Raw genomic sequence first — 16186 nt, 5'->3', positions numbered from 1 at the left:
CATTTTTGTCACACTGTTTATTTGTTCTTTTCTTCAGGCTTGTGAGCTCAACAGTAATTGTCCAATGAAACCCTGCGCAGGCCGAGCAGGCTGCTCTTATGCGTTATTATTTTAAAAATGTCCGAATATATGCACTCAATTGCCATCATCGTGGATCCACAGGCTACAATAGCCCCCTCAATAAATCCAGGTTTTATGAAGGTTGTAATGTTCACTTTTGGATTTATGATTCAACTTTATAGCAACTATGGAGGCTGTTGAGTTGCTTTCCCGTGTTTAAAGAGTGAGAGTTGTGTATAATATTCAGTCTGACCTCCAGCTTTAATGGCCTGCACAAAATATTCAACAAACTGCAGCTTCCAAATTGCTCGGGGGGGGAGTTGACTCAAAGTGTAAATATCATAATCTTCAATAGTTCATTCAGGGTCTTGTGTGAGACGACGGTGATGGTGCAATACCGGCTGAGCAACGAAGTGTTGAGTTCAGGACCCTCCTGTTAAAGTTTTACAAATCAGAACTTTACAGCTCCTACATCCATCTCTATAGATTGTAATACAGGGCTGTGAAAAAGTACCAAGTTGGTGACTTTAAGCTCATGCAGGACAATGATCAATGAAGACATGAGCCCAGTCGAAGTCCAGACTTAAGTCCAGTCCTGTCACGTGAACTTTAACCTGCCAAATTGAACAGAATTCCTCCAGAGAAGCTTCAATCAAGGTCAGCCAGACCTTGATTCATAAGGTCTGTTTTGGTTCTATTAATAACCAAAGTCGTCATACAAGAATATTTTCCACAGAGAACAAGAGCTGTGTACTGTAACATTCGATCCGTCTGTATGTGGAGGAGCCGATGTTGTGCCCTGGACCGCAGCTTGGCAGCCCCACCGGTCTGACGGAGGACTGCGAGACTGCAGCTTTTACACGCGGAGGCCCCACCGTCCAACAATCTGGCTGATTCTGGCATTCGACAAAAACAACAGATTTCTCACTGTCATGCACGGCGCAGCTGTGGCGCTCCAGACTGAGAAAGAGAACCTGAAATGTTTGGAGGAGGGGGCGAGGAGTCAAACCAGGCCAGATGTCTGCACCGGGCCAAGCTGCCCTGCTTCCTGTCGGCCTATCAATCCGTCTGTGCTCTGATAAGTTCTGAGTGAAACATGAACTTATTCACCTGCGTCTCTTTTGTGTTTGCAGACCTTGGCTTTGGATCAGTAGTACGCTGGGAGCTATGGAAGAAGAAAAAAGGGGGGGAAATTGTGAGCCAACAGGCCCACAAATTGGTTGCGGGAGCTTGACAGGGTCGTGTGAGGCTCTGTAAGGGCTTCAAAATTCTTCCTTACACTCCTGCAGAGAGAATATTAGCTGCATCATTAAGGGCAGGACTGACTGATATGAGGTACTTTTGATTTTTGCCCACCCGCGCAGCATACGCGGCCTCTCCTCACGGCAAACACACGCTGCGGTAATGTTTTAGTATCGGCCCAGATTGCTTATTTCCTCCTAGAAACATAAAAGTGAACGACAAATTCGGAGCATGCAATCAGTCTGACTCATGGATTTTTCAATGCTGAGTTTTTAGGATCATTAATTCCACCAGAGCCAGCCAAATAAAAAAAAATGTTGTTTTTTTTTAAAAACATGCAGCATTTCCTCACTTGCACTTTGTTCCTGAGGCCCGGGAACGGTTATTTAGATGATCAAAAACAATAAAAAAAAAAAAAAAAAGCAGAAAACACAAAAGAAACACTTACCACATGGAGAAAGACAGTAAAACTGTGAAATGCATGGCTTAGTGTGGGCATGTGGGAGAAGTAAATGGTGCCAGATCAGAGCCATAAAGCAGAATTAATGATGTACAGTATGCTTCACCATTAACTTGGTTTTATGTGAGCTATTTTTTCTCTTTCAGGTAGGAAAATAACACATTTAGTCGGCTGCAATTTCCACTCTTCACACACCTTCTCGACAGAGAAGGAAAAGGATCATTGCTGTGTCCGATGTTTTTCACAACAGCTTGCACGATTAGGGAGGTGCTATAAATCAACTCGGACTGTTTAGTGATCGCAAGCTGATGTGATGCTTCTTTGAGTTCTCAGTCTACTTCTCCGTTGGTGTGTCGAACGGCGAGGCACAAGTACAAAGGCGCAAAGAGGAAATGCTATTTTGTCCAAAAAGAATTTGAAAAATATCCATCAAAAAGCAAATATCTCACAAACCTGGCAACAAGGGCCCAAAAGAAAACGTTGGCAAAGAGAAACCGAGGAAAATTGGGACAAACTAATCCCTTTAGTACAGTCATATTATGACAAAAAGTTGTACGAGAATAAACATAACATTTTGAGGTTTAGGCCATATTACCATGTGACATTACAAAAATGTTGCACGACAATGTAGGTATGACTATACAAGCATAAAGTCGCAATATTGCAAGATTAATGTATGACAATGAAGTCGTAACATAACAGGAATAAAATAATAATTTGACAATAAAATCATATCACCAGAAGTTGCAATTTTACGCACAACAACAACGATGTACAAGCATGCAGCCGAGAACAATGTCGTACCGACACGAGAATGAAGTTGTTGTACGAAGTCATAAAATGAGAATAGTCATAATTTGAGAATGAAGTCAACAATATTACCTGAACAAGGTAGTAATAGGAGAATGAAGTAGTAATTTTATGAGAAATTCTACGCGCAGCAATACAAAAATGAAATGAGGGACGTCCAGCATTTTGTGAAGTTATAATTCCATATCATTTTTTTTTTCCAACTATCATCAGAAGAAGGACTTTAAAACAATTGTGCGTCTATTTTGAAGACAAAACCACAAGGACTCACTGAGCTGGTGAACTATTAAAGCCTTTTTCTCATCACAGCGACGTTTTCTCTTAATTTTACAACTTTATTCCTGTAATAAAATAAAAAAAAAAAAAAAACTATTATTATGGCCCTAATACTCTGCAATAATTTTAAAAAATCTAGAAAAAAGACCTGAACAGAAAATGTCAAGCAAGGCAAACCAAAGGAATACCACAGAAGAAGAAATAAAAAGGCGGGGCTTCCGATCTTAAAATAACACGGTTAAAACAACGACAGAGTCTTAGAGGTGTATTCAGAACAATACAAGTAACAATATAAATAATCCAAAAAATATATTTTGTGTAATTATAACAAAAGAGCAATACAACCAGGTTACACTAAGACTAGTTAACAATGAACACAGGATAATTTATGCACAAAGCCTTAGCCTTCAGGAAGGAGACTAAGAAGAACATTAAATAAACTTTGGGAACTAATTCAAGCTTAAATATTGTACCTGCAACATAAATGTTAAAATCAGAACATCATAACACAAAAATGTTCCTAACTATTACAATCCAGAGCTCTCAGTAAGCAGCCTGTTGGTTTCCTCCATAACATAAACCCAATATTACGGAAATAAAGTTGACATTTTAAACGAAAGTGCTGGTGTGAAAGGAAACACTGCGAAACCCGGGAGAACATCTATGGTGCGAAAAGTGTTTTGAGTCTCCTGCACACGTCCACATCTGTGGGGGAAGAGCGGCGGCCTTCAACTGTGGACGACCTGTAGTCCTGCACGGAGACAGAAATCAACCTTGCTGCAAAACGAGCCGCTTGTTAATTGTGTGCATCAAACCTCCGGGAACATTGAGACCAGGTCGGTCGCGGGTAAGTAACGACCAGTCATTTGTGTGCTGCTGCTGCTGCTCACTGGTTTGTGGAGGGCCGGTGAGAGTGGGGGGCCAGGGGGGCCCTCGGCCACGTGGTTGGAACCGAAGGTGATCCTGGTCTTGTGAAACATGTGCGCGGCATCTGCTCAGCCTAGGAAATATTTACACCGACAAGACTGGGCAAATATGGCTTTCACACAGCTGAGCCTGGACTGAACTCGGTGAAAAGAAAAAAAAAAAAGCATTTGGTACTAAATGACCAAAGAGAACATCTTTGTTTGTGCTTAGAAACCAGGATCCGTTTCGTGGGTCCTTTATTTACTCGGCGTCTCCTCTGTAGGAGATTACCCAAAACTTTTAGGGCCTAGGGAAATTTTCTTTGTTTGTTTAGCAGAGGAAAGCAAAAAAAAAAAAATCACAAAACCATATTCACTCATACCCATTTGGTGGTGACGACGCGCCTGAAAAAAGATCCAGGAGTTGAACGACTTGAGCTTTCAGCAATAACCAGGTTTGAATGTCGCCTTCTCAAACAATAATTATTCCTGTTGTTCAACTGGTAGAAAATTTAAGAGGATTTTGAATGCATTCAGTTTTATTAACTTCCTATCCAGACCTAGAAGGCCTAGCGTCACATGCAAACTCGCTACATTCACACAGAAGACAAATGCAATCGAAGTCCAATTCATTTTTTGCCTGAAGTCGCCCGTATCAGACATTTTCATTACGATGTTTTCACCCAAAAACAATCCGATTTGTGCCACTTCCACATTTACCAAATAAAATACGCATCAGATTCCTTTCACAGCAGTCATGTCGCTTTTGTCCCGAGTTTTACATCATTGACATGCGATATGCGCTATAATTCTGATAATTGTGAAGAAAGTACGTCAGTGAAGCGCATCACATCGCAGTCTCACCACTTCTGGTCCAGACTACACACCCAAAGGGTCCAGTCAGTGTTCCGCAAAGTACCATTGCTGTTAGCTGTACTTTCTTTTTTCCTAAACTTCCTTCGCCTTATGATCACGTGGCAACACTGTCAAACTTTTAAAATCGATCCATAGACGACGGCATCTATTATCACTTGCTCTTCACCTCTGGGGTCGCTCAGGGGTCATAAATCGTTCACATCGAGACCTGCCGTCTTAGCAACGTAGTCTTCCTACCTCCAATTTGTCCCAAACCTTGGCGGAAACGCAACAAGTGAAGGCTGAATCAAATATGAGGAAAATGGCTAAATAAAAGTCCTTGTCTGCGTCTCTCCTCAATGTTTCTGTATCATCAACCAGGCAAAAGTAACTCCACCTTTACAAGTTGCATCAGGCGAAGACAAAAAATCCAGTTTGGAATTTGGCTTCCTTAATATCTTGAGACGCCGCAGCAAGCAGGAGCAGACATGCAAATAACGAAGAGTAAACCTATTAAAATGTAAAACATGTGATGATTTATCTGCGGTTGAAGGAGGATAAAAGGAACTTAATTTTGGAGAAATTTTGGCTTCGGGTATCTTTTTTTTTTTTTTCTTTTCCCTTTTTTCCAATCTCGCCATCATCAGCAGGATCCATCAATGAATAAAACGCGTCCGTTTTGTAAATTTGCAACAGGAAGTCGGCAGAATTGTTCAAGGCCACGCGACGACAGAAACAAAGACGACTTTTTCTTCTTTTTTTTTTTTTTATATCCAAGTAAACACATTGATGATCCATTTATACAAAAATAAAAGTGCATCGACAACATAAATTAAGTTAGATTCTTCCTGACGATCTATTTTATATAAACTCTTAATTCACACCTGTGGATTACATTTTAAACAGTACACAAGACCATTTATGCTTAGACCAACTATAAGACCCCAACTGGGGTCAAAGGTTTCCCTTGATGAGAGCCTTAGCCGTTCCTCGTGTTAAAGCCTTGCTGCCGTTCCCCCCAGTCGGAGGAACCTGCCCTACATTGGCGAAGCGCTGACAGGCGATCCAGAAAACACGACGTGCATTTAGGTGCATCGCCGAACGAGGACGTCTCATCTTCACAAAGAAACAAGGCACACTTCATTTCAGCTGTAGAAAAACCCACTGGGGATGTTGTTTGTTTTTTTTTCCCTGGAGGAAAAATTATGCAAGCAGAGCTTTTTTTTTTTTTTTTTTTTTTACAGGCTTGTGTACCACATGAATGAGTGCAATCATTTCCCAGCTCTTGGCTTGAAGCAACAAGCATAATGGGAGCAAAAACTTGAGTGCAGAGAAAACAAAAGATGCAGACTCGCTCGATAACCCGGCACAGGACTGAAGCCTAAAACTCCGGCTTTTGTTGTTTTGTTTGCTTGGATCCATTACGACGGCTCGTCTCGCAGACTCGTGTGCAGCTTGACTCCGAACATGGCCTCCCACTGCGCCCTGACCCAGGACAGCAGACCCTGGAGGAGCTCGGCGCTCTCCGTGCGCACGCACCACGTCTTCTCCTGCTTCACGGTCTGCAGAAAAACACGTGAGAACACAACACAGACTTTTGAGCTTTCAGAACATCCAGAACTCAAGAAAATTGCCAACCGAATCGGAAAGACGACCCAAAAAAAAAAAAAAAAGAGAGAAAGAATAGAGAGTTAAAGCGAGGACGCTCCTGCGACCTCGGTCGACCTTGCTCTTCATCGTTTCTCTCCGCTGAAGCGGAAGAGTCCGAGCGGCCGGCCGCCGTCTTCTCAGGACGGACTAACCTCGTCGTAAAGCTTGAAGTCCATCCTGAGCGGGTCCGAGGCCCACAGCAGAACCGAGCTCACGCAGCTGATGGGAAGCGTTTCCAGGACGGCGACGCTCCCGCTGCGCGCCCGGCTGTCCTCGGGCGCCGCCGAGACGCTTTTCCTCCATTGGTGATCTTCGTCCAGCAGGTAGAGGGTTTCTCTGGTGGCCAGCACAGTCTGAGGCAGCCACAGCTCCTCTACGGAAAACAGTTTTAAACAGAGTAGGAGTGGCGCGTTAATGTAATTGTGCATTTATGGTGGTACCCAGCATGAATGTTTGTTTTTCTTTTTTGTCAAGTCTGAATAGCGTTAAGCAAAGATTTTCCATTCCTGTACCTTTTGTTCAGTTGTTTTAACTGATTATTAAAAATAGATTTTTTTAAAAAAGACTTATTTTACTATCAGTCTTCATGTGAAATAGAAAAAAATGTGCTTACAGAATTTTGCACTAGATGCTACAAAACAAATATCAAAGTCAAATAAGGTTGTGAAGCGATTTCTATTTTTAGATTTTTGATGTCTGAATAAAGTCAAGAATACAAAAAAAAATTTGACATATTCTATTACCTAAAAATTAACTAAAGAGTTCTTTTTTTATTTTCTGAATATCAATTAAACAACTGAACAAAAGTGCACAGACCTTCCAGATTCAATATTTCATCGGTACGTCACGAAGCATTCATGTAGTCAGGTTTTATTACGTTTTAAATCCAGTTAAAAAAAACTTTCAAACAGATATTACTAACAATCACATTTTTATTTCACCTTAAAGTGCATTAAAGTCCATGGATGAACTTACAGATCTACGTTAGTGTGAGATTTAGCATTTGCTGCATTTAACGGAGAAAGGAAATGAGATTTTTCAGTATTTGAGCTGGAGGAAAGAGGAAATTGCGAATCTTTATAGCTAATAAATAAAGAATGTGTAAAATTGACTATTGAGGGTTTCTTTCTAATCAAAATGGCCAAATATCAATGGAAAAATATGAGAATTTACAATTTTCAATTCTAATAAATTGTGTTTTACTCTTATGTAGGAATTAGAGCATCTAGCCGGGCATATTTATTAACGTAAATGTGTAAATCTATCATTTTTTCCCTTCGGTTTGAGTTATTAATCTTACTGTAAAACCCAACCACCCTTCCGCTTGCTGTCATATTTTGAGCGTCAAGACGCAAAAGAAATTGTACGTTTGAATACCTGAACCTCTTAGAAGTAACAGTTACGGGTCAAATGACGTTAAGAGCTTCCTCTCGTAGCTTTAGCGTTGCATGTCAGAGCTGGGAAGAGGCGGGGGTAAGAGGCAGGTCGGGATGTGTTCAGGAGCCAGCTGAAATTCCTTGGACAGGCAGAGTGCGCCGGGCTGCCGTGCACCCTGCAGCCCTGACACATTTGGTCCCTAACCACATGCATGCAAATACAGTCATCTGTCAAGCCGCTGAGTCTAAACAGTATATTTCTGCCTCATTTATTGGCAAAGGTCAGCGGGGCTCGCTGACAGGCGGCTCACGTCAGCGGCTGGCCACAAATCACCTCCTGTTTTCCATATTTTTTGGCTCCGTCTGCAATAAGTTGGAGGGAAATAAAATAATGTATCCTTTCTTTGTTCGTGAGCCTCTTTATTGAGTCAATTTCAGGATTACGAAGGATCACCGCAGCGTCCACCCAGCTGGTCTTTTTTCCTCCGTGTTCCTTTGGGTTCCCACACATTTTTCATGACAACGTTCCACACGTTTCCACTCCCAGGTTTCCAGAGTTCTAATGAGTTTTGAGGCCGAGTTCAAAACGTGAAATAGAAAAGTTCACTCTGAGTTTATGGTAGGGATTTCTGCAGTGGGCAGGATTCAAATATGGAACCTGGGAAAACTGGAGACTGGAAGGAGGGAGAGAAGGAATGATGGAGGGATGAGAGGGGTGTGTTGGTGGGCAGCTGGATGGTTGGATGGATCCATCACACCCACACATTATCCATCCAACCATCCAACAAAACCATTCATCTATTATTCTACCAACCAACCATCCATTCGTCCATCCTGCATCCAACAAATCTTCCATCCATTCCAACCAACCAACCAACCAACCAACCAACCAACCAACCAACCAACCAACCAACCAACCATCCATCCTGCATCCAACAAATCTTCCATCCATTCTAACCAACCATCCATCCATCCATCCTGCATCCAACAAATCTTCCATCCATCCATCCTGCATCCAACAAATCTTCCATCCATCCATCCTGCATCCAACAAATCTTCCATCCATCCATCCTGCATCCAACAAATCTTCCATCCATTCCAACCAACCAACCAACCATCCATCCATCCTGCATCCAACAAATCTTCCATCCATTCTAACCAACCATCCATCCATCCTGCATCCAACAAATCTTCCATCCATTCCAACCAACCAACCAACCAACCATCCATCCTGCATCCAACAAATCTTCCATCCATTCCAACCAACCAACCAACCAACCATCCATCCTGCATCCAACAAATCTTCCATCCATTCCATCCATTCCATCCACCCACCCACCCCCATGTTTTTCAGTTTTTATACTTTGTCATTTGAAGTTCTATGAAGTTGTAGTACTATTTAAATGTATTTAAATGGATGCTAAATATAAAAGTATTAAAAACACACAAGCTTTAACATGTCGTCATGGTTTGTGACTTCACTGTAAGCCTGTACATTAAATTTTGCCTCCATTGGAGGAAATCAGCAATAAATGTCACAGTTTTATGTCAAATAATTGTTGCAACGTGGAAAAAGAACAGTTCAAATAAATCACTAAGAGCCCAAAATGCATATATGTATGCCTGTGATGGTTGAGGGTAAACCTACTGGCCAGAACTGTGTACTCGTCTGCAGTTAATTCAACGGGGTTTACCCAGAGGCAAACCTTGCATGTCGATGCACTTGACGTGCGTCCTGAAATCTCGCTGTTCCCATAACAAACCAACATCTTGCAAATGGGCCTCAGAAACAGAAGAAGTACAAAAAAAAAAAAGCCACTGATGAAAGCAGATTTCTCTGAGTGATAACAGAGGAGATATCTGGCAGAGCCAGAGCGCTTTGTCTGAAGATCGTTAAAGGTTTGAGGGGGGAGGAGGGGAGAGAAGTCACCTCGGCGGACAAAAGCCAGGATGTAGAAGAACTGCAGCTGTCCGTCCTCCACATCTGCCTGGATGTCTTCGCACACCAGCGGCCTGACAGATCAAAAGAAGTGCATCATAAATATTCAGACACGTCCCACAGATTCCTGTTCTAAGATGAGGAGCTGGCAGGTGCTGCTACGTCAGAAAGATGTCGGCACCAAAGCGGTGCGGCACGAATTCCGCATTAACTGCAGAACAGAGGGGATAATTGACATAATAACGGCTGACGGGACGTGTGTTGCGCAAACACTGGGAAGTGTGTTTTCAGACTGTGCTTTGCTGCCTCGGGTACACATGAAGGAGCCGCTTGGGTTGGGCTTATTTTTTATTTTTGTTTTTTCGCCTTTTGACGATTGAGCCGAGGAGCTAAAACCAGATGAGACGCTGAAAAAATGTCCGGCATCCGTGGTGTGTTTGTACGCGGACGCTCCAACGGGCTCCTCGGGACGCGGGGCTGGAATTCATCTGTCAGAAACTCTAGAGAGGTCAGGGGGCTGTTCAAATCAAATGAAATACCTTTCCGTCAAGCCTGCTTTGTGAGTATTCGCAATCTGTCAGCAGGAATAAAACCTTCGATTGTCACGAGATGTTGAACTTTTCTTCCCTGAAATCATACTTTTATGATTAAAAATCCTCCCCCCCCCCCCATCTCGGAAAAACAGGAACGGCAAAAAAAAGCTAGAGGGAAAAAACAAACCCATAATTAAAAGGTGTAAAAAAAATTATTGGTGGCGATTACAAACTACTCAGGGGGGGGGGAAGCAAATGCTGCACAATTTGCAAGGGGAGGCACATGTTACCAATTAAGATGTGGTTTACCAGCTAATTTAGTGAGCCTGTTTTACCAAACGAAGTCTGAGAAAAGCTGATTGTAATCAAATAAAGATGTGTCAGAAATGCGCAGCTTTGGAACTTCTCCCCTTAACCTTCATGGCTTGACCGCATACAAATGTGCGCAACACTGTTCACACCACATCTTTCAGCGTTGACACAAATAAAGAGTCGAGAGACGGCGGCGGGGCAGGCGGCGCTGGCAAACGCATACCAGAGGTGGTGCTGGGCGGACAGCCTGGTGGTGGAGATGGACTGCAGCCTGCTCTCAGATTTGTGGGCCATCTCACGGACCATTCCTGGAGGAAAGAACGAGAGAAAGTTGTTATGGTCCTGAAAAAAAATCCAGACTTTTCTTCAGACCTCAACTATTTTAACCAGTTCATGGAACGCTGAAGACGTTCCTCCTGGTCCTGTCCTGGGACGTCTTCTTGTCCCATTGAAGAAAAGCATCATGACAGTGACTTGGCTTATGGAAAACCACGAGCCAGACTTCATATTTCACTTGTTGCCACAACGGCTTTCTTCAGAGGACAGATTTATGGAGTGTTAGACTACTGGTGTCTTGACAGGACCAGTAGCTGTCAAGAAGTTCTCTGCCCAGACTAGCCGCCATTTCCTGTTGGACTATGGGAAGATATGGGAGTACCCAGAGAGAACGACAGCATGCTAAGTCCACGTAAGGGTTTGAGTTAGAACCTTCGTCTGACCCCACACCAAGATTCATATTCAGAACTTTCTCCCACGGAGCAACTTATGAACTTGTATCTGCAACATCTCCTGTTTAGATACACTTAAATTAATCTTAATTTAAGTGCAACACCCGATCTACCAATGCCTACACAGACCACCCATTCATCCCAACCAACCAACCTTCTCTATTAATCAAAATATGTTTCATCATAATGTTTTTTAGGCCGTCTATTCCTTTAAATCTCTTCCTTTACTGTTTGCATATTGTGCTTCAAGAACAACACGGCTTTGGTTCTGAGGATTTGACGTTTTGAGAAAAACAACGCGACAGTCATACACTCGAACATACAGTACGTCTCGCTATCGTGACATAACAAAGTTCTGTCTCAGAGATGTGCAGACATGTATATTTGCATTTCTGTGACATCGTTTTCTGTCCAGAATTCCAAAGAAATCCCAGATTTTCCTTTCCAACTCATTCGGCTGCCTGAACTCAGATGTCCGGATTTGGTAGCCTTCTGAAGCCAATCGGGTTTGTTGTTGTGCGATCAGCCACTATCTGGATATCATTTCATTTTCCATCCTCTGTAATGAACTGCAGCCCTAAATCAAACTTACATTCTTCTCTAAATATTGTGGAAAAGCGGAGTGTGTGCTTTTGTGTCCTCAATGGAGCATTCATCACTCAACCAAATATTCCAAAACAATTCCAAAACCAAAGAATGGAAGGCCTGAAGTATGAGATCTCCGAGGACGCATCTAGAAACCAAAAGATTTATTAAATAACCACAGGACATTTAAAGAAAATGCCCCACATTCCTTTTGGAAAACATCTAAAGGTTCATGGATTTGCCAGAAAAGTGAGCAGCTCAAACAAGAGATGTCACACACACCCGTCTACTAACTTTCACGAGACATTCGGGTTAAGGTGAGACATTTCAGCGCTGTTTACATTCACCAACCCGGCAAAAGGGAACAAGCCAAGAAAACTAAACCAGAGTGTGAAAGCAGATCAAGGAACATCATACCCCATCATTCACGGGGCGGAGGGAGCCCGCAGACAGAAGCGGCACTCCCGACTGACAGACCTTCTGCTATTGTAACTCCAACAAGAAAGCCAACTCCAGTTGCAGGTGTAGGGTTTCAGCTCCATTGAGTCCGTGGGTGGGAAAAAAAAATGCGGCGGTGAATAGGATCCGCTGGGTGACGCCGAGCAGGCGTCAAATGTCGGTGTGAGATTAAGGGTGACAACAATACGGGGTGGAGGAGGTATCAATGGACATGAAGGAGGAGCGACGGGGAGTGGGACGGTGGCAAAGTTTGGTCTGCTTTAATCTTCTGACGACAATCAGAAGGAAAGAATCATTTTTGTAGTAGAAAAGGACATTTAAAAAAAAATATATACATATATATATGTTTGTATACTCATAATGTGGTTAAGAAAGGCAGAGTTCATTCCCAGGACATTGACTCTTTTATTGGCTTGGATCTTTAAATTAAGGCTACAAGTGATTCTGGTAATGCTTGGTTTACCAAAAAGAAGGAAAACGCAAACAAGTGTTTGAGTAATAATGAACATGTGTGAACTGTTTCAAAAATCGTTCTCAGTGTAAGCATCTCAAGCTAGCAACAGCTGTTTTTTATTAAAAAAAAGAGTTAACATGTAGTTTTAAAAAAAGGCCAAAGACTGAACCAAATGAATAAAATCCAAATGAAGTTTTCATCTTTTTTTTAAAACTGAACAGTACACTACAGCATTTGTACTGTGAAATACGAATAACAGTACAATAAATGTTACTGCACTAGAAGAGAACCAATAGGACTGTACTGTCATTTGTTCTGTGCTGCAACAAATGCAGAAAGAAGAACCACCAGAATTGTGGTTTTAAAGTCCAGGAAGGAGATTAGATATACAAGTCATAAGAATATTCATCAGAATGTCAAAGACGGGAATTATTCATACATTCAAATAAATATGCTTTCCTTGCTGAATAAGCTATTTGGGTTTCTGCAAAATGCTATTTTAGTTAAGGCTTTCCTTATGAAGGCACCTATTCGAATTCCAAATAGGGGCCTTTCTTCAAAATATGTTTCTATTTTTTAATATTACTGTTTTATATTATAAAACAGTAATATAATACTGTTTTGTCAAACCATAACATTTTGTATAGTATTTAATTATGTCATGTGTACCATACAGTATCACTTTGCATCATATTGTTTGGAATAATATCGTATAACATTGCAACATACTGTAGTATACAACATTATACTAAACAGTATATTGATCATGCTGTCATAATGTATCATACAACATGATACTGTATTATACTGTACAACACTTATCAACTGTATTATACTGAAAAGTATTGTAGTATACACATACTGAATCACAGAATCGTGTTACTTTTGTATATTAGTATAATTTATCTTACTGTATTGTATTGTACCACAATAATATGTTGCATAATTATGTTGTGTAATACTATACCATACTGTACTATTATATCATATTATATTTTAGCATAATGTAGCATAGATGCTATATGTTCTATTTTGTATCACATATTTACATGTGTTTTTATGGTCTATTATAGTGTATAGTGTATGTACTCTTACATTTTTATGATTGTAAAAATGAAAAAAGGACAGAAGAAAGGAGAGCTGATCCAAACGAGGCAGCTGAAAATGTAAATTCAATATTTGGAAGCGTAGCAAATGGGGACTTCACTTCCTCCACAGCCTTTGCTAAAACTAAGGCGACTACAATTCTAAAACAGCGCAGAAAACCAACGTCATCATTCACAACGTCTCTTTCTGTTCAGTGATTGGCCAGGTCAAAATTAATGGGAGACAATCCGAGTCAATGGGAGAAAGACCAGACTGTGCTGGAAGAGATAACTTTTTTTCAAGAGGAATCTCACAGGGAAGGCAGTGGACAGGCTAAATATAATCATTTGTGGGTTTTTAAAGAAATAGAAACCAACCAGAAATGGTCACTGAGGCTGATTACTATCAGTCTCCTACCTCACGACATTATCTGGTAGCTGGTTTTACAGACGCAGTAATAAATCTGTCATCTACGAATGAACCTCCCCCCAAAAAACTCATCTAGTAAGATGTTTAACCCTACATCAAAGACTAGGACAGTGATTCCCAAAGATTGTTTTCTGGGCCTCCCTATGGATTACAATAAAATGCCCAAAAAAGAAAAAAAGAATCAACCGGGCACATACATCGTTCAACCAGACATAAACCTATACACACATTTTGTTTTCAAACTCCACTGAAGTTTATTTCACACTTCAGGTTGCAACAAAACACACTACAAACCATCTTTACAGAGAAACACTTTTTGTGTAACTGATTTTTTTTTTTAATACGTCCATACCGCTTCCCGCGCCCCCCTCCGCAATGGCACTGCGCCCGCCCAGGCGGCACGCCCCACACTTTGGGAACCACTGGAGTAGGACATGCAGATAAAGAGTGCGTAGAAAGTATTCCAGGTTCAGTAATTAGTTCTCCGACATGTATGAGTGGTTAATAACTCCAGCGACACTTCAGTCATAAACGAACCCCCTGTGATGGGCCCCAGAAACAGATGCTCCAAAGTAAGTTTTCACCCTGAACCAGCTATGGTAGCTTGGTAGGTTAGCTAAATAAAAATAAAAAAACACAAACTATATCAATAAAGTAAAGTTTTTTACCAAAAAAATTAAACTTGAAGAGTCTCCCACACTGCTGACATGACGCAGCGAGACACGATGGACTGACGAGAAGATTAAATAACATGTTCACGCAGACAGTTAGCGAGGTGCCATCCAAGACTGGGATCACGCATAAGCAAAGGCGACAGGCGGACAAAGTGTTTAGAAGCAAGCTGGCAACAACTGGAGTCTGGATGGGAGTCTGGCGAGCGTCACGCTGCACACTCCCTCGCTGCCTCCAGCATCAACACCAACACCCCTGATGGGTTTTCACACGAAAGCAAACACCACACCGCCACTCCGTACGTCAGCTGGCCTCCGAAAGCCCGTTTCTGATGGGACCAATCCATCAAATCTGGGAAGACAAACTCGACTGAAAAGCAATAAACTGTCCCAAATGAGAGAAAAATAAACGGTAATGAGCCGCTCTCTGGGCAGCAGCTCCCATGTGCCACGTGTTATCGCTCGGGTTTCAGCTGAAGCTGCGTCAGAGCTGCCAGCTCCAGAAAGACGGCCTGGTTGCGACCACATCCTTTCCGTCCTCTCTAGCCAGCGAGTCCACCGTCATTCCAGCTGTGGTTTCAAACTTTTGCCCGCTGATTTAGGCGACGGGACAGGGGGCTTGTTTTGGTTAAGCGTTGCTGTGCTTCCTCTGGCGAAATCTTTCACCAGCTGTATTTCGGGTCCGTTTGGCTGACAGAACAGAGAGCCGTCGCCGTAACGACAACTCGGCTATCTCAGAAACCAACATATAGCTGACGCTCGAACCGGAAACATCTGATTTTTTTTGTCAATCTCTTAGGGATTTTTTTTTTTTTTTAAACCAAGAATTCAACAAGAGCCTCTGCGGTCTTGTTGAAGGCAATCTGGAAGCATTTTCAGCCACAATGAAATACAAGAAACTAAATGAGCTGTTTATGGATTTAGACTCTCACAGCAGAGAGGGAGCTTACACAAAGAGGGAGGGGAAGAAAAGAAAAGTTAGTTTTGTTGGAAGTGGGAAGCAAAACTGGATAGGCTTGCAGACTTAATGTTACCTTCATTTAGGCCACGCTCTACCTCCTCAGTGACACTCATCACGTTCAGCCTGCTAGTAATCAGCCTCAGTGACAGAGACTTCTGGTCTCTGCTGGGGCAGAGAGGCAGCATATTAAAAAGCGTTCAAACAGACAGACAGACAGACAGACCCCTGCACAGAAAACAATGTTTTAAAGGCCAGAAACTGATAGCGTCAGCTGGTTTTAAAAAGCTACAGTCGGTGCTATTTCGGAGTTATAGCCTGATATAGAATCGAGTGAAAAATAAAAAACAACATTAATGTGAGCGGTGGGAGCCGCAAACTGAAAAGTTGCACTTATC

At 42.0% G+C, this 16186-nt stretch overlaps 1 protein-coding gene across 4 annotated transcripts in view; it reads right to left on the bottom strand.

Moving 5' to 3' along the window:
• Positions 1 to 2271: 2271 nt before the first annotated feature.
• Positions 2272 to 16186, bottom strand: part of stk11ip (serine/threonine kinase 11 interacting protein) — a 35737-nt gene continuing 21822 nt past the window's right edge. For all 4 annotated transcript variants that reach the window (XM_023329948.1, XM_023329949.1, XM_023329950.1 and 1 more), the window contains exons 23-26: positions 10642 to 10726; positions 9565 to 9647; positions 6411 to 6631; positions 2272 to 6170 (exon numbers count right to left, since the gene is read on the bottom strand). In XM_023329948.1, coding sequence (XP_023185716.1) covers positions 6030 to 6170; positions 6411 to 6631; positions 9565 to 9647; positions 10642 to 10726 — 530 coding nt within the window. In that variant the 3' untranslated portion in view covers positions 2272 to 6029. The remainder of the gene's footprint in view (positions 6171 to 6410; positions 6632 to 9564; positions 9648 to 10641; positions 10727 to 16186) is intronic.

This window comes from Xiphophorus maculatus, chromosome 24 (assembly GCF_002775205.1).
Source record: "Xiphophorus maculatus strain JP 163 A chromosome 24, X_maculatus-5.0-male, whole genome shotgun sequence".
Lineage (NCBI taxonomy): Eukaryota > Metazoa > Chordata > Actinopteri > Cyprinodontiformes > Poeciliidae > Xiphophorus > Xiphophorus maculatus.
Note: the sequence above shows the minus strand (reverse complement) of the source record. Positions and strands in the feature narration are given on the sequence as shown.